General features: G+C 43.9%; 1 protein-coding gene across 1 annotated transcript in view; it reads left to right on the top strand.

The window, feature by feature from the left end:
- KLHL3 (kelch like family member 3) overlaps positions 1-24,533 on the top strand; it is a gene marked incomplete at both ends in the record, with an annotated part of 108,559 nt that overhangs the window by 48,507 nt on the left and 35,519 nt on the right. The window contains one exon of the mRNA XM_081230580.1: positions 13,664-13,773. Coding sequence (XP_081086706.1) covers positions 13,664-13,773 — 110 coding nt within the window. The remainder of the gene's footprint in view (positions 1-13,663; positions 13,774-24,533) is intronic.

Raw genomic sequence — 24,533 nt, 5'->3', positions numbered from 1 at the left:
TCTCCTGCTCTGCTTTTCCACATGAAGTCTTGCTCTCTAGAGCCACTCACTTGCAATTCTAAAAGAATTAAAATACATGTGCTGATTTAGCTAAAAGCTGATTTGTCTGATATTTACCTCTATTTACCTAAATAAAATGTTTGTACCACTATTTTTGGATTTACTAGTTTTAGATGTTATCTGTTGACTTCTCACAGGAGAATAATTGTGCTTTCATAGACGTCCCCCTCATATACATACACTGTTCCCCTCTCTTTATTCTTCTAACATCATTTCTACAGCTGAGATAAGTTATAATTAGTTTTTTATCAGAAAACTTTTTATTCAGTAAGGCAGTTAATAAAATGCTTTTTCTTTTACACAGTCACTGCTACAACCGCTAACTCTTGTAAGACAGATACACTGAACAGTCTTCTCAGTATATCAGATAATCTGTTGAGTCCATTTTATTTTTCTTGGCGACATTCTCCCTGCTAGAGCTTGTCATCTTGCTATTTTAATGGGGTTTTTGGAGGGAGTAGTGGTGAACATGAATGTTCAGCCCACCATGTTTAGCTGGAAAGAAGTCTTCATTGGTATTTATTTCAACTTGAGGATGAAGGTCATGAGTGACCTAGGAAACAGATCTGGTCATATGAATCAATAGATTCAGTCACGGCCACCTCCTTCCCTTGCAGTAAAGCCTCTCATTCTTCCCCCTGCCCAAACAACTGCCAGCGTCGCTGCTGTCTGTTCTGTGTCTCTTGTCCAGCTAATGTCTGGAAGTTAACTGAGAACCTGCTGGCTGCCCACCGGCCAGCTCCCTGTGCTGTGTTAGCCCCTTGATCCACAAGTCAACAAGCATTTCTTCTGTTCTTCAGCATCCTTTTTTGCTCTCATCAAGCCCCAGACCCCAGGAGCCTACACAGACTCTCATTTCTTCCCGAGGTCTGTTTCTGAGGACACAAACGGGACCAGCTGTTAGGATGATGTCAGTGATGATGATTTTTGTGAAGGATATTCCCCAGTCACCCCAATTCTGAATTCCTCTGACTCTTCCTGGCCCTAATCCTTGACTCTCCTGTTTCTCTGCTGTCCCTCCTGTGTCTGCCTTTCCCAGCGTTGTACCCCACTTCCTTTCTGTTCTCAGGGAGCCGTCGCTAGTCCAGCCCTCTCTAGTCCAGCCACTTTCTTGAGGGATGTGTTCAGACTTTGCTTCAGCAGGAGCTGAGAGCGTGGCCCAGGCCCAGGTCAGCGTGTGGACATCTGCTGGTGCAGTGGCAAAGGGAGAGTGCTTAGACGCCAGAAGGTCTCTGTCTCTCTTCCTGATCTCCCCTCCCCAGCCCTCTCCTTCTATAGAGTGCACGTGCTTACATGCACACAGCAGGTATCACATCCTTTTGTAGTTGGCTTACAAGGTCATCTGAGGTTTGGGCCATGTACCGAACCCCACCTTTAACAAAGCCTCCCAGGTTCTTCTGACTTGGCTCTCCCCTACTTTCAAAATATGTGTTTTCTCCCTTTGCCCTTTTCACTGTCTGATGGTGAGACTCACCTGTGGGAGAGTGGGGAGGATGCAGTTGGGAACATATCGTGGTCTTGGTGCTCCTGGGTCCTGATCTGGGCATGGTGATTGGGGTCTGCAGCATTGTGGGTGTGTGTAGGCAGTGTCCTGGTGAATTACTTTTAGCTAGCGTTTACTGAGCTCTACTTCGGGTCACGTTCTAGGCTAAGCATTTTATGTGCATTTAATGCATACAACAGCTGAGGAAACTAAGGCACAGAGGGGCAAAGTAATTTGTTGAGGTCATCTGGAAGAGACAGAGACAGGATTCAAACCCAGACAGTGTTTACTCCAGAGCCATGTTTTTTTTTTTCAGTACGCGGGCGTCTCACTGTTGTGGCCTCTCCCGTTGCGGAGCACAGGCTCCGGACGCATAGGCTCAGAAGCCATGGCTCATGGGCCCAGCTGCTCCGCAGCATGTGGGATCTTCCTGGACCAGGGCACGAACCCGCGTCCCCTGCATCAGCAGGCGGACTCTCAACCACTGCGCCACCAGGGAAGCCCCAGAGCCACGTTTTTAATTGCTGCATTCTGTGGCTTCCAGGCCCAGTTTGGACGTAGGGTGGCTCTGTGAATCAGTAACTGTGGAGTGTTGGTGGCTAGAGCTGGCATTTTCCATTGGAAGTGTGAGCCTCGAAGTCTGTGCCATGCAGTTACCAAATCCCAACAACCAAGCAGTGTAGACAGACGGCCAGCTGTCTCTGCTAGATGTGGGGTGTTTAGTCATCTTGGGGTGGAGAAGTGAGACGTGGATATCTTCTCTTCCCCCTTGGGAGGCTGCCTCCCAGGAGCACGTGGAGGCAGCCCCCTCACTGCCTGTGTGAGTCCTCCTCCTTTCCCTGTCTCGGTCAGCATGACCTAGGGCTGAGAGCCTTCTGCCTGTTGTTCAGGCCTTCTGTGGAGCCTGGGACCAGCTCCTGGATAGTTTTCTTTGCAGCCGTCAGCTGTGCGCAGCAGGGAAAATAAAAATCATATTTTTAAGGTAGTGTGGTAACGCAGAGGTTGATAAGACCATGATGAGAAGACAGAAGAAGCAGTGTGAAGGTAAGACTTCACACGGTGCAGTGCTTAGAGAAGGAAATAAAAAATGATTATCTGGGCTTCCCTGGTGGCGCAGTGGTTGAGAGTCCGCCTGCTGATGCAGGGGACACGGGTTCGTGCCCTGGTCCAGGAAGATCCCACATGCCGCGGAGCGGCTGGGCCCGTGAGCCATGGCCGCTGAGCCTGCGCGTCCGGAACCTGTGCTCCGCAGCGGGAGAGGCCACAGCAGTGAGAGGCCCGCGTACCGAAAAAAAAAAAAAAATTATTATCTGTGCTCACTCCCTTGCACCCACCCACTGCTGTGGGCCTGCTCTGTGTCTTTGATCTTGCACCTATTGACTTGAGATGGAACCTGGTGGCTCTGCCATTGCTACCTGCTGAGACAGAGCAACCACCTCGTCCCATTTTAACTGTGGGGGTGTGGGTACTGGCCAGAGTCACACACAAGGGGCAGTGTCAGGCCCTGCGGTCACAGGCTTCCCTGGCCCGCCGATGCCTCGAGTTAGGAGGTATTTTAGCCCACAGATCAGAACCAGGGGTCACACCAGCCAACACTTTGGAGCTGAGTGGCCCTGGGCCTGTTTTCTTCTCTCTCTGATGGGGGTAGTTCATCCTGCCTTGTTTCCAGGATGGTTTTGGGGTTGGGGGGACAGGGAGGAGAGCCCCCTGCAGAAGTAGGTGCCACCCAGGGCCGTGCTCTGGATCCTCCTTGCCACTCACGCCGTCTGTAGGAAGAGAGCCTCAGAGCTGGGACCTGGTGGAGAGATGGGACTCCTCGGGTCACCACCACTGTCCCTGCTGCAGACTGCGTGTACTTTGGGGGAGGAGGACCATTTCCAGAGCTTCTGATTGTGGTTCCTCTGTATGCAGATACACAGCTGGGTATGTCCTGCCTCCCCCTCTTCCCTAGTCTCTGGCCAGCTGGCCTCTGCCTTCACCTGTCCATAGCCCCAAGCTGCGCCTCAATTCTGTTCCTCTTCCTTCTCTAAGATGAGCTTTCTTTTTCTGTTTTTATTATTATTGCTATTGTTATTGCTATCTTAATACAAAACCACCTGTGATTATTACAGAAGCAGCCGACAGGCAGAAAGAGCAGGAAAAGCGCCACAATCCTACCCAGAGGGAGTCACGGGCAGCGCCCTGGTATATAGCTTTCCCAGTCTTTTTCATTCCACGTGTATGTTTTCCAGCCTAAAAAAATCTTAGCAGTATATTCTGAACAACTTTCCATATTAGCAGACATATTTCTATACCATTATTTTAAAACTTTAGAGAATGCATTCAATAAAAGCAACTTGTACCCATGATAAAAGTTTCAAACAGGACACAAAGTATAAAATGCTCAGCTGATCTTCTCCCAGCCCCTCTTAAGGGAGCAGGGGACTCTCTTGGGTATCCCTACAAAATATGTATATATTATGCTTTTTAACTTACACAAATAGAAGCCTTCTGTACTCATTATACTTAAAATTTTTTTTTTTTTTTTACTTAATACAATATCTTGGAGTTCTTCGCAGACCCTTGTGTATGGCTACATCTTACTGTTTTTGTCTACTGCATCATAGGGATGAACTGTAATGAACTACAATTTATTTAACTAGTCCTCTCTTGATGAACATTAATGTTACCAGCTTTTTTCTTTTACATAAAATACTTTAGCAAGAATTATTTTATGTAATATTTTGGAGTAAACTTGCTGCTTTGTAAGTAATAGTGAGCTTGTACCTGTAGAGTACCATCTTAGCAGCATAAAGTACCTGAAAGAGAGTGAGCATTAAAAAAAGATACTGCCAAATTGCTCTCTAAAAGAGGAACTACTTTTAAGGTCGATGATGGCCTTCTGATAAGTCTTCATACCCCTGGCGAAGGTGGACACAGCATGGCTCTGCCAGGCTGGAGCATGACCTCTTTCCACTCTATTTGATTTCCTGTTTGGAATGGGCCTTTTTCTTCCTGCTGTGGCAGTCCCTTCTGCTTCCTCTGGGTCCAGTTTCCCCTTCAGGGTTATGCCCCCAGATTTTTGCTGTGATATATATTATTCTGGGCTGGGGGAGGGTGAGCCCCATAGTTAGAAGCTGACTGCTTAGACCCTTGCCCCCAGCTGATGGTATCATAGTTCTCCTGGGTAACTGGGAAAAGGACCCTAGTGTTTTGCACAGCCTGTTTCTTTTTCTTTTTAAAAAAATTTTTATGGAGTATAGTTGCTTTACAATGTTGTGTTTCTACTGTATAGCAAAGTGAATCAGGTATATGTATACTCATATCCCCTCTTTTTTGGATTTCCTTCCTACTTAGGTCACCACAGAGCATTGAGTAGAGGTCCCTGTGCTATACAGCAGGTTCTCATTAGTTATCTATTTTATACATAGTATCAATAGTGTATATATGTCAATCCCAATCTCCCAATTCATCCCACCCCCTCCCCCTTGGTATCCATACGTTTGTTCTCTACGTCTGTGTCTCTATTTCTGATTTGTAAATAAGATTGTCTATACCAATTTTTTCAGATTCCAAGTATGCATTAATATACAATATTTGTTTTTCTCTTTCTGACTGACTTCATTCTGTATGACAGTCTCTAGGTCCATCCACATCTCTACAAATGACCCAATTTCGTTCCTTTTTTATGGTTGCGTGATATTGCATTGTATATATATGTACCACATCTTCTTTATCCATTTCTCTGTCAGTGGACATTTAGGTTGTTTCCATGTCCTGGCTATTATAAATAGTACTGCAATGAACACTGGGGTGCATGTGTCTTTTTGAATTATGGTTTTCTCTGGGTATATGCCCAGTTGTGGGATTGCTGGGTCGTATGGTAATTCTATTTTTAGCTTTTTAAGGAAGCTCCATACTGTTTGCCACAATGGCTGTATCAGTTTACATTCCCACCAACAGTGAAAGAAGGTTCCTTTTTCTCCACACCCTCTCCAGCATTTATTGTTTGTAGATTTTGTGATGATGGCCATTCTGACCAGTGTGAGGTGATATCTCATTGTAGTTTTGATTTGCATTTCTCTAATAATTAGTGATGTTGAGCATCTTTTCATGTGCCTCTTGGCCATCTGTATGTCTTCTTTGGAAAAATGTCTATTTGGATCGTATGCCCATGTTTTGATTGGGTTGCTTGTTTTTTTGATATTGAACTGCATGAGCTGTTTGTATATTTTTGGAGATTAATCCTTTGTCACTTGCTTCATTTGCAAATATTTTCTCCCATTCTGAAGGTTGTCTTTTCATCTTGTTTATGGTTTCCTTTGCTGTGCAAAAGCTTTTAAGTTTAATTTTTTTTTGCATTTGTTTATTTTTGTTTTTATTCTCATTCCTCTAGGAGGTGGGTCAAAAAAGATCTTGCTGCAATTTATGTCAAAGAGTGTTCTGCCTGTGTTTTCCTCTAAGAGTTTTATAGTGTCTGGCCTTCCATTTAGGTCTTTAATCCATTTTGAGTTTATTTTTGTGTGTGGTGTTAGGGAGTGTTCTAATTTCATTCTTTTACATGTAGCTGTTCAGTTTTCCCAGTGCCACTTATTGAAGAGGCTGTCTTTGCTGCATTGTATATTCTGGCCTCCTTTGTCATAAATTAGGTGACCATATGTGTGTGGGTTTATCTCTGGACTTTCTGTCCTGTTCCATTGATCTATATTTTTGTTTTTGTGCCAGTACCATATTGTCTTGATTACTGTAGCTTTGTAGTATAGTCTGAAGTCAGGGAGCCTGATTCTTCCAGCTCTGTTTTCCTTTCTCAAGATTGCTTTGGCTATTCAGAGTCTTTTGTGTTTCCATACAAATTGTAAAATTTTTTGTTCTAGTTCTGTGAAAAATGCCATTGGTAATTTGATAGGGATTGCATTGAATCTGAAGATTGCTTTGGGTGGTGTAGTCATTTTCACAGTATTGATTCTTCCAATTCAAGAACATGGTATATCTCGCCGTCTGTTTGTGTCATCTTTGATTTCTTTTATCAGTATCTTATAGTTTTCTGCATACAGGTCTTTTGTCTCCCTAGGTAGGTTTATTCCTAGGTATTTTAGTCTTTTTGTTGCAGTGGTAAATGGGATTGTTTCCTTAATTTGTGTTTCTGATCTTTTGTTGTTATTGTATAAGAATGCAGGAGATTTCTGTGTATTTTGTATCCTGCGACTTCTTATATCTCACTGTTATTCTTTCCAGGGACTGCTTAATATTTAACTTCAGAGGCTTGGGCCCGGGTTTATGGGGACTTTGTTGTTTGGTAATTGGATGGCCATGCACTGGACCATCAGCAGAGCTGGTTGGGAGGGATATTAATGGGACCCTGTTAATGAAATGGCAATTAAAATTCTTTGGACATTTTGTTCACATCAGTCTGCCAAAGCTGAGCTGAAACCCTCCAGCCATGGGATGGAAAAGCCATCGAATTTCACGTGTTTGTGGAGAGAAATGGCCTTTTTTTTCGATTGATGGAGTCATTTGAGACCATGGAATGAAGTAATTAAACTAAGGGCAGCAAAAAATTTTGACAAAGCATTTTAAAACACATGAACCTCTGACTCACTGAGGGTCATCTTGTGAAATTGCTGCCTCCAACTTGGCATCCTAAAGTAATAATGGTGGTGATGATCATGGTGGGAGTTTCTACCGTTTCTGAACACTTGCAAGGTGCCAGGCATGGTGCTACACACTTCATAACTATAAGTGGCCACATAACTATCAGAAGTAGTTATTACTTTCCCAACTTATAGATGAAGAAATGGAAACCCCAGAGAAGTTTAGTAACTTGCTCCAGATCACATAGTTTGTGAGTGGCAATGCCAAGATTCATGATGAGGCTGTCTGTCTCCAGGGCCTGTGCTCTGAGCCCACTGTTTATTTTCACATCTTCCCAGGCCAGTTCAGCCTCTCTGTCCATGGTGGTTGCCTCACTCCTACCTCTGCTTCTACCTTGAAGGTGGCAAGTGAAGCATTAGTGCAGACACAGGTATTTTTTGTTGTTAGTTGTTCTCCTTGTTGGAATTTTAGGAAACTTCCCTGTTCCTTCCATACTCTGGAGAACAGGAAACTTTTTTGTGTTGAATCAGTAGCACTGATAACTGGGTAGTTTTGATATAGCCCTTTGCTCTGTGTGTGTGTGATAGAGAGAAAGGGGAGGTACAACATATATACTTCTGGAATTAGGTGGACATGGAAAGAGAGATTGTATCCCACCATCCCAGGGAGAGTGGAGTCAGTGAAATTTAGAGTCTGAGGGCTGGTGGTCATGACCCCTTGTGGGAAGAGGTCAAGGTAGATCTGTGTTACTTCTCTGTGGGAGCTGAGCCTTCTCCCTGGAGCAAGGAAACTGTGGGCCCTGAAAGCCAAATATTGATTCAAGAAAGCTTACCTCTGCCCTCCCAAAATAGGATAATGGAGAGAGAAATTTAAATCAGCTGTTTTCTCTTTTTTACCCTGCTAAAGTGTTTTGATTCTGTTTGTGTGTCCACCTGTGTCAGCCATTCTTTCCTGGGGGCATGATCAGTGGTTCCATTCAGAGGCACTCATACCTTTTTTTCTGGGGCCACTGGCCCTGGAATAACTGGATTCATTTCGTCTCTGCAGGTCAAAGAAGTCATAGATGGGTTATTGTCTGGGCTTGTAGTTTAGATGAACCTGATCAAAGGCTTAGGTTTATTTCATCCCATCAAGAGGGAGGAATGGACTTGGGACTTGCTTGAGAGGTTGCCTGAGCCCTAGGCAGTCCTGAAGAATGGACAAGGAAGCACAGTAACTGCAGAGCTCAATATCTGCAGACATTGTCCTGGACACTGAGGATTCACATTCACACAGACAGACTCAAATAAGACAGACCCTACCCTAATGGGACTCATAGTCCCAGTATGAGAGGAAGACCTCAGGTGGTAAGACAGGTTGACTAGCAGTATGAAAATTTTAATTTCCTATTTGGGTGGCTTTGGGAACACAGAAGAATATCACAGCATCTAGCCTGGAAGACAGGTGGATTAGAGAAAGATTTCAATCCAAGGGTTGGGTCTGAGATTTGAATCCAGGTCTGATGCCAAAATGTTTAGAACACTACTACTCTAAGATTTTTTTTTAAAGAAATATCTTTAGATTCCTGTTTCTTTCTTTCTCTGCAGTATCCCTAAGAGGGATTCTTAGGGTACTCTGATGTCTATATTGAATTTTACCAAAATGGCTTGCTCAGGACAAGTTTTTATTATCTTGAGGACTATAATACTTAACAGAATGTTTGTTATTATATTCAGACAGCCTTAATTTCAAAACCTGGCTCTACCACTTTACTGCCGTATGATACTAAGCTCATAACTTAGGCTTTCCAAGCCTCCATTTCTCCATCTGTAAAATGGAGATATTGATATTCACTTCAGCTGGGCTTTTGGAAGATATAAGTGACATAATATATGTAAAATACTTAGTACAGTGTTAGCTGTTTTTAGGAAAAGGCATTAACTTTCTCCAGGCCTACTTCCTTGAAAAGACCCAATTATGCCCCCTTTCCTAGGAATGTGCCACCCAATTTCCTCATCCTTTCACCATATGTGTGTGTTGCTTGCCAGGGAAAGGATTTGCAGTTGTCTGGTGCCCCTCCCCTTCTCCAAAATTTCTCATCCAAATGGACAGGAACAGATCCATTAATGTTTCATTAATCAAAACTTGGATTTTTTTTTTTTTTTTGGAGAAGGAAGGCTTTATTATTATTTGCAGCAAGTAGGGAGAACCCTGGAAATCTTTCCCAAAGCAGTGTTTCCAAAACTTGGATTTTTAAAATATTTATAATAATACTTTTTATTTGAGTACAGAGGGGAAGTAAAGAACCATCTTTTAATCCTGAAATTCTAGACTTACATATTTGTGATCAAACAGTATCTATAAATTTGTATTCTGCATTTTCTCTTAATGTTATGATTTTTTGTTATTATTATAATCTCTTAAATCATGTTTTCCCTCTTTATATTCCATAAGCAAAAAATTAGTCAAATGAAGAGAAAAATTAAATACCCAATAACTTAAACAACGCACTATTTCCATTCCAAAATTTGGATCCTAAACAGTGTTTGCTACTTATAGTGAAGCCTGGTTAATTGGGACTCTCAGTCAGAATGGTTAATTAATTGACTTTTTTTTTTTTTCCTGTTCACACTCCTCCCTAAAGGAAAATAAAGCAAAAAGACAAGAAAAGTTAGAGTTTATTTTGGAGAGTCCCCCTTCAAGCGGCTAGCCCATGGTTGAAAGATACTATGCCCTGCATATTTCACCCATCCCCCAAGATTGAGCCTTGCCTGCCTCTCCTGCATCTCTGGGAGCCTGGCACAGGATGCTCTATACATATGTGTTAGATGAATGAAGACACAGCCTAGCCTCTAGATAGACTGAGCTATTGCTGTTCTCTAGTCATGCTCTGAATTTGCCTGCTTTTATTTAACTTGGAGTGCCTCTCCCAGTCATGGCCCTGTGGACTTTGGGTTGAAGTTGCTGGTGCCTCGTTTTACCCTTTTGTAAGCCAGTGGCCTCCTTGTAGGCATCGGCTCTGCTTTCTTCATTTTTGAAGAAACACTGTATTTGGCACATCATGTATGAACAGTTATTGAGCACTTACAGTGGTCTCAGGAAATGTGAGTTACGTATATTTGCTTATCTAATGCCCATAACACCTCTATGAAATAGGTGCTATTATTCGCTCTATTTAATAGATGAGAATACTGAAGCCTTCAGTATTCTCATCTGAAGAAATTGAGTAACTTATATCACTAGAAAGTTTGTGGAACTCATTGGAATAAAGTGGGTCTCTTCAGACCTTTGAGGTCCACAGCCTTGCCTGCAGGACCTGCAGTCTCAAAGGATGACTCTGATGCTGTGGAAACGCTTCTCTGTTGGAGAGCAGTGCTGCCCACAGAACTGGACTTCATGACTCAGGAACATGGGCGCATAATATTCCTCCTTCATTTCTAAAGAGTTTCTTAGAGATCTCAAAATGGGCTAATACGTATTCTCATTTTTGAACTTCAAAACAACCTGGAGACTGAGGTCAGGCATTACCATCCCATTTTATGATTCATGAAGCCAAAGCCTGGAAAGAAGTGACAGTAAGAGGTGGAGCTGGGACTTGAACCCAGGTCTTCTGATTGTTAGTTTGTCACTACATTCTCCCTTAATACATTCACAGCAAAGCAAAACAAATTTTAAAAAATCTCCAAACAAACAAACAAACAAGTGTTAAAGGTAGAAGCTGATTCTCAGGGCGGTATCTTCTGGTAGCATAGTGGGTTCTTTCCAGGAAGAGGGTGGGAAGAATGCTGACTTGAGTACAAAGTCTTCTGGGGAACTCCTGTCTCCCAGGAAATTGAGTTAGCCAGAGCATCCTGTTCCTGTTTTTTCTATCCTGTTGTGTCTTGAGTGTTGCTAACAGAAAGGGGGCTCTGGTCCCCAGACTCTGGGCCCTGTGTCCTCAGACCAAAGGGGAAAGGGAAGGAGTTTTTGTCTGGGCCCCTTCTTTGTGTCCTCCTGCTCATGCCTCGCAAACCTCCTGGATCTCGGGGTGCCAGCCCTGGGTGAGAAGCTCCTGCCCAATACCTCCCTTGTTGCCTCCTCCCCACCAGATGCTCCTTCCTGGGAGGATTTCTGAAGGTTTTCAGTGGGAGGTTCCTGATGGGCAAATAAGCAGCTGACTTCAGAGAGAAGGGACCCAGATTCACATCCTGCAATGCCCCAGAGTGTGAGAGATGGGGAGGTGTGGGGGGGCTGACTACTTCCTGCCTTGGTTTATGTTTGAGGACTTCTGGTTTGTTCACCAAGTCACCTAGGATACACATCACTGCACTTCTATTTTCCTCCTTTTCAAAACCCAAGCTCTTCTACTTTTGGCTTTCTGAGCTCTGAGGAAGAATTCCTTACAGCTCAGAATTTTACTTTCTCACCTCCTCCTGTTCTTTTCACTCTTCCAAATGCTAGGTTTTTCAGTCAACCAAAGATAAAGGTGGGAAGACCAGGTATGGCTCTGGGCCACCGGGATGTAGGCACTGGTTTGCCTGACTCACCTGCTGAGCTCAGCCAAGGCTGGTCCACAGAGCCTCCCTGTCCTATACTTTGTCAGTTTTCTCTCTGCTGTTTCTTGGGTGTTGCCAACACATTGGGAGACTCTGGTCCTAAGACTTCTTGGACTAGAAAGAGTGTATAGGGAGAATCCTGTTACTTTCCAAGCCTCCGGGCCAAGAATGAATTCCCATTGTCCAAAGAAAATTGTTTACTTGCTTTTATTTAAAAATCTTTAGGAACGGACACTTTAAAAATGACTATCTAGTCTTAAATATTCCCATAGCTAGGGAGGTGTTTTGAATGTCATACTTAAAATCTATGCTTTAACTAAAGGCTTTTTTCTGTTGACATATAGAGAAGTAAGACCAGCTTCTTACGTTTTGACAGCTGCTTCCATTTGTAAAAGATCTGACTTTTAAATTTGTCTTGTCTTGTACAAGCATCCCTGAGCCTCAGGATGGGTGAGCTTTAACTGTGGTTTCAGTTATATCATTAGGCTGGTGGGGAGCAAATGGGGAGCCCTTTTTGTCCGGTGAAAGATGGAAAAGATTATTTATAACTCAGTCATTGAGAGTAAAGTATTAACATTTAGGGAATATGGATGAAGGCATACGGGAATTCTTTGGATCTGAAATTCTTACAACATAAAAAGTTAAAGATGAGTTTTGCAAGAAATTATTTAAACCTTAAGTTCTTCATTTGTTTGGTTTTTAAGAAGTTGATGAGTGTGATTAGCATGCTCTGATTTTCCTTTTCATTGTGCAGCTGCGGCAGAGTTGATGTTTCAGCAGCCTCCCAGGCTGGAGGGACTCAGAATCTCACTCCAGGGGCCAGCCAGGCCAAGTGGGGGGTGGGGAGCTTCTGGAATTATCCAAGAAGCTCTCAGGGCAGAGCGGGGCCACCACAGAAGGAAGGGGAGAGGCCTGGAGGGCAAGGAGCACAGATGCTCCTGGGGCGATGGTGCAGGGTTATGAGAACCGAGGAAGGAGCAAAGTCTGGGGCAAATGACAAAGGACGCTGTGACCTCCAGAGCCTGCTACACCAGGAATTGTCAGCCCTTGGGCTGGTTCACCTTGAAGGAGCTTGCAAAACACGTTCTCAATTCCTCTCTCATCAGAGCATGGGAGGGAGTGAGACGTGGTTTTTACCTCCATTGTACAGATGGGGATAATGAGACCCAGGGAGGTGATGCCATTGGCTCAAAGACACAACTCATAAATGACAAAGCCGGGACGTGAATCTAGGTCCTTCTTTCTGAAGTGCATGCTCTTTCACTGGCAAATGCCTCTGTAATAGCAGGATGGTGGCCTGGGCAAATGTCAGGGTAGGAATTGTCCTTGGCATTTCCCTTGTGTGGTCCTTGGGCCTGTGAGTTTTATCTTGTTCTAGTTGTCCCCGAACTCCCCTCCACCTTAGAGCCTCTATAGGCTCAGCCGCTGTGGACTGTTCCCAGTGGTGGTGGTGCCAGCTGTGTTGGCGCCACACCTGGACAAAAGCTTAGTTGAGCCTTCTTGTGAACCAGATTCTCACTATAGCAGGCTTGACTTGGGCAAGATGGGATGAACCCTTCTGCCAGCCTTCTAATGTTGACTTCCTACCAGAACCCCCAGAGACTCTGAGCCACACAGCAGTTCTGACCCACTTTTGTTTGGCTGAGCTGCAGGGGGCACCGTCTGCAACTCTGCCAGCCTGTGCCTTGAGGGGAAATGAGCTCAATTAAGTAGGCAGGCCCCTGTGAGGCTTCTCTGCAACACCATTATTAATCTCATGGAGCATGGAAAAAAATATAACCTCGCATCTCTCTGCCCCATTTTCCTCTGTGATGATGTTCAGGACAGAGGGTCACACAGGGGGATGCCTTTGGTGCTGCATTAAGAGGCTGGTTTCCCTCCAGCCAGGATGTCTGCCTTTCTCTCTGCCTCTTACCTCCCCCAGAGCTCCCAGGACTCTGCTCTGAATCCCACAGATTGTCATGGCCTTGGTTCATGGAAGGGCAGGAGTGTGTTATAACTTTGTTTTCTGAACTTCTGCTTTTTTTTGGAACAGAGCAGCACTTTCCAGAGGTGATGCTGGGGGAAGAATTTCTTAGCCTAAGTCTGGACCAGGTGTGCAGCTTGATATCCAGTGACAAGCTGACCGTTTCTTCAGAAGAGAAGGTATGACATGGCCCTTCTTTGAAACAGGAGCCTCTCTCGTCATGGGAAGGACTTGTGGTTCAATGAGACCTTTTCTTTTTCAAATAAAAAAAAGATCTTATTTTTTTGTCCCCTTTTTTTTTTTTTTTTTAAAAAAAAAAAAACAGCTTTCTGGCCCACGACCACTACATTCACTTTATGGACCCTTTAAAGAAGGAGTGATGGTGATGATGATGATGGCGACAAAGCTGCCTCCCTTTTTTTTTTTTTTTTTTTTTGCTTCCGTTTCTTAAACGTTTATAGTTTGCCAAGCCCTGTGCTAAGTGCTGGATGTTCTTCAGTTCACTCAGCCTTCACCTCAGCCCTGTGAAGCAGGCATCGCTGTTGTCCTCACATTACAGATGAGGAAACAGACTCAGAGGATTTAATTAGCTTGTTCAAGGTCACTCAGCTGGTTTGCATGTCATCTGGTCTTAACCACAGTCCCACACAGCCTCTTTTGTGTATCACTGAGCATTTAAGCCAGAGCAGACCTTTGGGGAACATCTACTCCAATAGGGAATTGGAATTTTTACTGATGAGGAAACCGAGCCCCAGAGAGGGGATAGAAACTGCTGAAGGTCACACACAGTTTTTCGGTGGCCAAGCCAGGACTAGAACCCAGGTCTCCTGACCCTAGTCCCCTGACTCATTGACCACACACGTCTTCCTCTGTGCTAGAAGCTTGGCTTCTGCCCCTGCTTTAGCTGACCTGTGACTGCTGATCTGTCCTACTTCCCAGCCTTCCTTATCTTTGACCTTATGCTAGGAATATTCTCTACTTCCCTCTTCACCTGGTTGAATTCCCAAACATTTCAGATTTTTCTTCTACCAGGAAGAATATCTTTACTCCAGGATATTCAGTCTACTATACTGGAAATAACATACACTTCCATGTTGGCCACTGGGGTCCAAATCTCATCTCTAGTATTTACAAATCAGTTATGTGACCTTGGGCAAGATATTTTGCTTCTCCATCTATTTCCTCATTTGTAAAGTGTGGGTAGTAATAGAACATGTTCCACAGGGTGGTTGTGGGGATTGAATGGGATAAGGTATATAAAATGCCTAGTATAGTACATGCTACCTAGTGGGTGCCTAGTCAGTGTTAGCTGAATTGATTATTGACTGTGCATCTGGAATTAATCCCTTTTTCCTCTGGGATAACACTTAACCTTGTTCTGCTTTATATTGTAGTTAGTTCGGAGCTGGTCTTACCTCCTCCACTCACTTGTGAGTTCCCTGATGGTAGGGACCACACCTTACTCACCTCTGCAGCCTCAGAGATGCTCAGTAAATGTTTCTTGAATTGTCCTAGTCCAATCTTAGCATCCAAGCTTGAGGCCCTTTCCTGAGGGAATATTCAAGGAAAAGCCCTTGAGAAGGATTTTATGTTGGAGATGAGACTGCATCCAAAGGTACATGTCCAGAGAATGGGTGTGAAATTCACAAGCCCCTGCCTGTTGTCCTGCAAAAGTTTGATCAAGAAGAAAAGCAGTTGTCAGTTGGAACTATGGGCTGTCCTAAGACTTCAGGGGGATCCCCAGAAGGTGAGTGGCACAAGCTGGACTCTCCCGTAGGCTTAGGGAGGTCTCTGCTTCCATTAGCTGATGTGAAACAGCACCTCCAGGGGAAGGAATGCTTCTGGCCAGGCCACAGGCCCCTTCCTCCCCCAGCCTCAGAAATGGAGAGGCTTTCCTCGCTTCTTGCTAAGCTTGTGTACTTTCTTCTCTGGACTGTGCTACCAAATTGGCACAATTTGATGGAATGAACCAGTCATTTGGCTCTGTGAATGTTGGGCTGTTGGCCAGTTTAGGGTCTGCTTGATCATGTCCTCAAGTGTAGTTTGAGAAAATGGAAGCAGGCACATAAGTAGCAGGATTTGAATCAACTTAGGGTGTTGGATTGAGAGGGAGACCCTTCTATCTTAAATTCATCCTGGCCCATCCTTCTCTGAGATCATAGTAAGTTTTAGGTGAGGGCTTATCTATGCGTGCTATGCCAGGACAGGGGTGGAGGTGGGTTGTTAGTAGGGAGGGACATTATAGTGCCCTGGAAACCACTTGGGTTTTGGACTTGGACAGAACTGGTACCACGCTCAGCTTGATGCTTACTGACTGTATGACCTTGAGAAGTCACTGGTTTCTTTGAACCATAATTTACTTACATGTAAAACTGAAATACTAAGAGTGCCTCCCTTATAGAGTTGTCACGAGGATTAGAGATAATGGGTGAAAAGTAGTCAAATACGGTGTTTGATAGGTGCTCAATAAATGGCAGCTATCATTGTAATTATCACAGTTCTCTATTTGGAGGTACCAGTGATAATGGTAATGGTATTGATTTGCCATTGGTAATGGTGAAACAAAGCGTGGTGTTAATTGCATCTTTCCAGAAACAAAGAAACATGACAATAGATATACACTCTTAAAACTTGTCTATAGTGACTTTCATTTATTCATTTGCTTACATATGGGTTCCTCTTTCTGTAGAATCAGTTTGGAGTGTAGGTATTTTTCACATTATTGATGTTGTGTATCATATGTGGTTCTCAGAAGTTATGTGTAACTTCAGAGTTATGTGATGCTTTTCAGAAAGTATATTACTCATGATCTTGAGCCCTTTGGTATGTTTAAGGTTAGCTATGTAATTTTGAGTCTTATTAATGAATAGTGGGGTTTGGCCTGCATTTTCTCTTTGGCAAAACCCATATATTTTTTTTTCCCCTTAATTGCTCACATATTGCTGGAAGTTAAATAGCTGGAAGCTTTTGACAATTAGATGTTTGTCATTTGAACGCTAGCCCTTAAGGCTTTGAAAATTCTGTGATCTGTTCCAAGAGGTTTGGTGATTTCTACTCCCTTTAATTACATTGCGTGTGATAGGCATAATCGCTTGCATGCACAATAGCTTTTTCTTGCGATATAGTGAAATTTTTTGAAGTAGTATCAGGGATCTTCATTTAAGTTAAAATCCAACTGATTTAAGTTAAAATCCAATTTCATTTAAGTTAAAATCCAACTGATTTAATGTTAACATTTGCAGAAAATTCAATTGCGTCGGCAGTCAAATGACCTGTATTCAGCAAAATTGACACTTGAACCACAGTATCTGTTATATTATGACTTACTTCTCTACCAGCAGCTCACAGGTTTCTTTCAACATATATTATAAAATGCAGCCAGGTTTCAGATGCATCTTAAAACTATGCATCTTAAAATAGAGGAAATGTGATATCTTACTATTAATGATGATTTTAAGTGTCTGTGGCTGGGCCCAGGCAGCTTGCTTGTTGGAAGTTTGAAAGTATAGGTTCTGCAGCCAGAATAACTGAATTCAATCCTGGCTTCACTACTTTAACAAGCTGAGTGATCTTGGGCCAGTTATTTATCTCCTACCAGAATGTATACACCATGTATAGTCAGGAATTTTGACTATCTTATGGTGGCTTCTAGAGTGGTGTCAGGTGCATAGTAGATACCAAAAAATATTTGTTGAAGGAATAAATAAAAGAACCTAAGTCTCAGTTTTCTCATCTGTGAAGGCGGGTAATGATAGTCTAGTATCTATCTTATAGAGCTGCTCTGAGGATGAAATGAGGTGATACGTGTAACCATTGACTGGGGCCTTTCTCAAGGGGAAGCTCTTCCCGGGCCCCATATGGGTCTGGGTGGTTGGCGTGACCTGCGGCTCTGTGCCAGGCAGGAGCTGAGGGTGATAGCTGTCTCTGGGTCGCCAGCCCCCCCAGCACCATCTGGGCCTCTCTGAGGGCTCAGGTGCTGTTCTTCCTCCAAGAGCACTTGCTTTTGCCCACGACTCATCCCCTTCACTACGCTCAAGCTCCTCAAGGGCTGTAAGGGTACCTTAGCCATCTCTGTGTCACACACAGTCCTGACCCAGAGCCCTGGGAAGCACTAGGAGGTGCTCAGCAGATGTCCCCCAAGGGAGTGAAGAGGCAGACTGGGGCTGGACTCTGCCCTGAGCCAGCCGATATTATGGGGATAATTTTAATATTTTTCCAGAGAATAAGGAGAAATTTGGGAACTAGAGGTCAGAGGGAGGCATGGATCTTTGCCATTTTCTCTCCTGTTTTTCCTCCGTGTGGTTTTTGTTTTAAAATTCCTGTTATTTGAGAGAGGACAAGTGGGTGTGGTAGGAATCACAAAATCACTAGTTCTTTGGTTAGGACTTTCCTCCCCTCTCCCCTGCTTACCCCTGCCCAGTGAGAGGGAAAACACAGAGAAGCAAGCCCCTCCCAGGCACCTGATTCTTTCCTATGGGAGGTGTCGCAGGGTTAGAGCTAACCCTGTGAGCAGAAAGCCTGTTTTTTGCATACCCTTTGAGACACGAAGTTCAGCTGTCACCACGGGCAGCCTCATTGACCCAGGGGCAGGGTAAGCAACCTTCCAGGACAAACACACTGCAAGGAGAAGAGATATGACTCCTGAGTTCTACTGCAGTTTTGCCACTGAGTTGCTGGTTATTGGACTTTTCGGAATCTTTGCTTTCCTAGCTGGTAAATATCTTTCTACTTCTCAAGGATTCCATGCCTTCCTATGAAACACTATTGAGGCTTCTCAGAGTAAGAACTAACGGGGAAATGGCCACATGTTAGATACAGGTCAGGAAGAAATTGGTTGAGTTTCTTCAAAAAATTAAATTAGTGCCAAGTATGTGTTATAATGAGAAGAACAGGTTAGTTTCTCTCTGCATGATCACATTTTTATGTACTTTTATCTCCTAAAACTCTCATCAGGGGACAAATTCTGATATTTTATCTCCTGGAAGGGATTGGACCTTGTCACCTGGGATCATTAGTGTTACAGGCTCTCCTGTCTGAATTCCTAGCCTCTCCCGCCAGCACCGGTGGTCGGTCTGGGGTGTGGGCAGGAGCTCCTCAGCCAGTAGGCTGGGCTTTAGTGCTTGCTGCTGAGGCATCATCCAGCGCTCAAAGAAGTACATCCTGTGCTTAGGCCGAGCTGTTGGTAGCCCCGCCACACTCTTAGGTCAGCATTCGAGTTGCCAAATCCTCAGCCTGCACACAATGATGTGGCCTGGGCCCCTGAGTCAGTGTTACTCTTCTTACTGCTCTCCTTTGGAGAGTGCAGTTCAGTAAGTGCCTGTGACGGGAGTACCACCCCACTAGGACCAAAGATCTATCTTGGCTGCTCACTGTGACTATTTCACACATCGTTGAAAAAAAAAAGCTCAGAGTAAGTGAGCTTGGAGTCAACTCAGAGACATGAGCAAATACAAAGTGCACGGTTCAACTTTTTACAAAGTGCAACACCCACAAAGCCAGCATCCCTATCAAGAAACAGACCTCCAGGCCTTCCTTCCAGTCACTGCCCCCCATCCCGAGAAGCCAAACTACTATTCTGACTTCTCAGTAGATCAGTTTTGCCAGTTTTTGAACTTTGTGTAAATGGAATCCTGGTGTGTTCATGCTTTTGTGCCTGACTTCTTTTACCCAGCATACTGTTCTGCATATCATTTCTAACGCTTACAACAGCTCTCAAGGCCATTTGGAGAGGAGGAGACTAAGGCTTATTGACAATAGACAGCTCTGTGATTTGAAGCTGACTGTGCCTGCCACCCAGGCCCCTGGTCTTTATTAATGAACCCCCACCCCGATGGGGAGACCCTTACTCATTACTATTCAAGAGCTTGTTGGGAGTTCCCTGGTGGCCTAGTGGTTAGGACTCCAGGCTTTCACTGCCATGGCCCAGGTTGAATCCCTGGTTGGGATCCTGCGAGCTGTTGGACCTTTCCCCTTGCCAGTAAAGGGCTCCCCCCTTTACTCAGTGTGCAGGAACATCTGGCTTGGCTGCCTCAGTAACTTAGTGGGTGGGGTAGAAGGATCGGGTTCATCTGGTATTTTCTGGCCAAGGCTTGTGCTTATGTTGGAGGTGTGAGCCGAGGACGATGAAATCCAATTTCCTCCATCTCCTCTCCACATAGCAACCTCGTAGCACTCAAGAAATTGGTTCTGGAACATGAAGCAGTGAGGAAATGATGCTATTTCTTTGTCTAAAAGTGAAACCCTAAGCGTGCCATGTGGGCAGCCAAGTATTTCATCGCGGGACCCATGAAAAGTATTTTCATCTGAGTAGACATCACCCTGTCCCATGATTGAGGCCACAGGGTCTCTGCTTAGATTTTACAGACCAGGGGTTGACACAGTTTTCCTTTAAAGGGCCAGATAGTAAATATTTTAGGCTTTGTGGGCCACAGAGTCTCAATTCAGCTCTGCTGTTGAAGTGTGAAAGCAGCCATAGACAGTTTGTCATGCATGAGTGTGGTTGTGTTCCAAGGAAATTTTATTTACAAAAACAGGTGCATGTGGCCTGTTGGCTGAGGTTTGCCAGCTGGGTAGCTGCTAAGAATAACGGGTAAGAGCCTGAGCACTGGAGATGGGCTTGTGTGGGCCCAGCCCTGCTGCTTTCTGGCTCTGGACTTGGATGAGTCAGTCAGTAAGGGGCAGGAGTGTCTACTCAGTGGCCGTCAGGAGAGTCCATGGTTACGGTGTCTCTGGGGAGTGTGGCACAGGGCCTGACACAGCATGGACATGAACTGCTGCTGCTGCTACCTGTTGCCCCTTTGCCTTGGCCAGTCCTTTGATGGCAGGGGCCGTTGGGAGAGATTTTAGGCACATAGGCTATTTGGAAGTTTATTTGCTTATTTTCCAAGCATGATGTCTAAATGAAAAAAATAGGCGGCCTTCTCTAGCTGCTGAGAAGGTCACCGTTGCTGCCGAGTGCTGTGGCTTTCACAGCTGAGTAGGTAAACAGTGCAACTGAGTGGAACCAGTTAGACAAGTCAAGCCAAAAATAAAGATAAGGTTAAATATCAACGTCATTAGACTCAGCCTGCTTTGCAGCTTTTATAACAAAGACTAAGCTGGTTGACAGGGAAGGGCGTGATCAGTAAATCCCACCTACTCAAGGCCTTGCAGCTCATTCTTCGTGAAAGCTTTCTGAACCAGTCACCAGCTCTGTGCCTGGCATTGTGCTCAGTGGCAGGAAGTGCAGAGACAGAGCTGGTACACTTCTCACCCTGCAGGCGTTACAGTCCAGTAAAGGGAAGTGGAAGGAAGTGTGGGTAACCACAGTGCAGGGCAGAACAGGACCATGGCTGCCCACCTCCTAACACAGCAAAAGCAAGGAGTCTCCAGCATCCTTTGGTCTGTGGCCTGGCTCTGCCCTCCCCACCAAGGTACCAGCCTCTGCTTCCCCAATCCTGCTGTCTGTTCCAGCCTGCTTACATGCTTATTCTGAACTCATTTGTCCATTCATTCATTAAAACATACTTGAGTGTGTGTTATGCGCCAGCAAGTAAGACAAGGTCCCTGTTCTCAGGGATCTTAAGGGCTACTTGAAGAAACACACAACTGTTTACAAAATAATGTGATAAGGGTGAGACGCATAGGTCTGTGACAGTTAATAATTAAAAAAAAATGAACTAGACAAGGAGAATTTCCATGTTGTGTGTGTGTGTCTATGTTTGTACACATATAGGTTATTTTATTTAGAAATGGTAGCAAACTATACATACATACTGCTCTTTCCCTTCTGTTCCATTCCACTCATCTCTCTTCCCTTCCCTTCCCTTTCCTTTCTGATAGATTCCTTCCTGATATCTTGTTCAATCTGAGTATGCTTAGCCTGACTTAAGTATATGTTTAGGAAATAGGGCCAAAGCATTATTAACATATCAATACACACAAAAATATAGTTAGGGTAAGAAAAATTGGAGTTTTTTTACCCACCCCGGGAGATACAGCTTTCAACTTTGAATTTTGAAATTGTAAATTTTGTTGTAGGATTGAGATCAAATCGAGAAATTAATTGAGAACAATCAACGTTATACCACGTGGGAGATAGCTGACATACTCAAAATATCCAAATCAAGCACTGAAAATCATTTACACCAGTTTGGTTGTGTTCTTTTCTACTCCCTTCCACTTTTTATTTTGAAAAATTCCAAACCTATACTAAAGTTGGAAAGAATGAACATTCATATACTCTTTCCCTAGATTCACCATTTGTTAACGTTGTGCTTCACTTGCTTTCTCTTTCTCTCTCTCTCTATTTAATCTTTTATTTTGCTGAACCATTTGACAGTAAATTGCAGACATCATGACACTTTACCCCTAAGTATTTTAGCTTGCACCACCTAAGAACAAGGAAATTCCCTTTTCTAGCCATAAACCATTATCATACCAAAGAAATATCTAGTCAGCATTCAGATTTCCTAACAGTCTCAGAAGAAGTCTTTCATGGTTGTTTCTTTTTAATACATGATTCAAACAAGGATCATGCCTCCCATTTAGTTCTCATGTCTCTAAATCCCCTTAATCTAGAACTGTCTCCCTGCCTCTTTCTTTTTTAAGTGTTTTTCATAATGCTAACAGTTTTGAAGAATCCAGGACACCTGTGTTGTAGAGTGTCCCACACATGGAATTGTCTGATTGTTTCCTCACTATAAGATTCAGGTTAAACATTTTAGAAAGAATACTACCTAGGGGATGCTGTTTCCCTCTCATTAAATCACATTCAGGAATGTATTGGGTTGGCCAAAAGGTTCTTTTGTTTTTTTCCATAAGATGGTTCTAGTAGCACTTAGTTTTTTGTTTTTCTTTTTTTTTAAGATTTATTATTTGTTTATTTTTAAAATTTATTTTTGGCTGCATTGGATCTTGGTAGCGGCCCATGGCATGTTTGTTGAGGCATGCAGGATCTTTCGTTGCAGCATGAGGGCTCTTTGCTGCAGCGCGTGGGCTTCTCTCTAGTTGTGGCATGTGGATTTTTTTCTCTCTCTAGTTGTGGTGCATGGGCTCCAAGGTGCATGGGCTCTGTAGTTGTGGCGTTCGGGCTCCAGAGCATGTGGGCTCTGTAGTTTGTGGCACGCAGGCTCTCCAGTTGAGGCGCGCAAGCTCAGTAATTGTGACACGCAGGCTTAGTTGCCCTGCGGCATGTGGAATCTTAGTTCCCTGACCAGGGATTGAACCCACATTCCCTGCATTGGAAGGCGGATTCTTTACCACTGGACCACCAGGGAAGTCCCACTTAGTTGTCTTTAACTTCATTTGAAACAATTTTGTTAGATTGTATTGTGACAGCATGCATATTTGCATGCATTAAAAAAAAAGACATCAAAATTGGTGAATTGGGCTTCCCTGGTGGCGCAGTGGTTGGGAGTCCGCCTGCCGATGCAGGGGACACGGGTTCGTGACCCAGTCTGGGAGGATCCTACATGCCGCGGAGCGGCTGGGCCCATGAGCCACGGCCGCTGAGCCTGCGCATCCGGAGCCTCTGCTCCGCAACGGGAGAGGCCACAACAGTGAGAGGCCCGCGTACCGCAAAAAAAAAAAAAAAAAAAAAAAAAAAAAAAAAATTGGTGAATTTTTGTGTAGTCATTTTAATATTGAAGATGGAAGGAAAAAAGCAACATTTTCGGCATATTATGCTTTCTTATTTCAAGAAAGGTAAAATCCAACTGAAATTCAAGAAAAGGTTTGTGCAGTGTATGGAGAAGGTGTTATGACTGATCGAACATGTCAAAAGTGGCTTGTGAAGTTTTGTGCTGGAGATTTCTCGCTGGACGATGCTCCACGGTTGGGTAGACCAGTTGAAGTTGATAGTGATCAAATTGAGACATTAATTGAGAACAATCAACATTGTATTACGTGGGAGAGAGCTGACTTATTCAAATACCCAAATCAAGTGTTGAAAATCATTTGCATGAGCTTGGTTGTGTTCATCGCTTTGATGTTTGGGTTCCACATAAGCGAAAAAAACCTTCTTGACCACATTTCTGCATGTGATTCTCCACTTCAACGTAATGAAAACTTTCTGTTTTTAAAGCAAATTGTGATGGGCGATGAAAAGTGGGTACTGTACAATAACGTGGAATGGAAGTGATCGTGGGGCAAGCGAAATGAACCACCACCAACCACACCAAAGGCCGGTCTTCATCCAAAGAAGGTGATGTTGTGTATATGGTGGGACTGGAAGGGAGTCCTCTATTATGAGCTCCTTCCGGAAGAACCAAACAATTAATTCCCACAAGTACTGCTCCCAATTAGACCAACTGAAAACAGCATTCAACGAAAAGCCTCCAGAATTAGTCAACAGAAAATGCATAATCTCCCATCAGGATAACGCAGGACCACATGTTTCTTTGATGACCAGGCAAAACCTGTCACAGCTTGGCTGGCAAGTTCTGATTCATCAGCCGTATTCACCAGACAGTGCACCTTCGGATTTCCATTTATTTAGGTCTTTACAAAATTCTCTTAATGGAAAAAAATTCAATTCCCTGGAAGACTGTAAAAGGCACCTGGAACAGTTCTGTGCTCAAAAAGATACAAAGTTTTGGGAAGATACAATTATGAAGTTGCCTGGAAAATGTCAGAAGGTAGTGGAACAAAATGGTGAATATGTTGTTCAATAAAGTTGTTGGTGAAAATGAAAAATGTGTCTTTTATTTTTACTTAAAAACCGAAGGCACTTTTTGGCTAACACAATAATATAAATTTGTCCTATTTATTAGTGGTGCTGACTTTGACCACTTGTTAAAGGTGATATCTGTCAGATATACCCGTTTGAAGCTCCCCCACTCTCCCCATGTAGTGAATAAGTAATCTGTCAGGTGACAATTTGAGAACCTTGAATATCTTTTTTCCCAACAACTTTTCACCCAATGATTTCAGCATCTATGGACGATCTTTGCTGAATCAG

Source organism: Mesoplodon bidens (genome assembly GCF_964165515.1).
Source record: "Mesoplodon bidens genome assembly, chromosome: 4".
NCBI lineage: Eukaryota > Metazoa > Chordata > Mammalia > Artiodactyla > Ziphiidae > Mesoplodon > Mesoplodon bidens.
The sequence above is the reverse complement of the archived record's forward strand: the minus strand, read 5'-3'. Positions and strand labels throughout refer to the sequence as shown.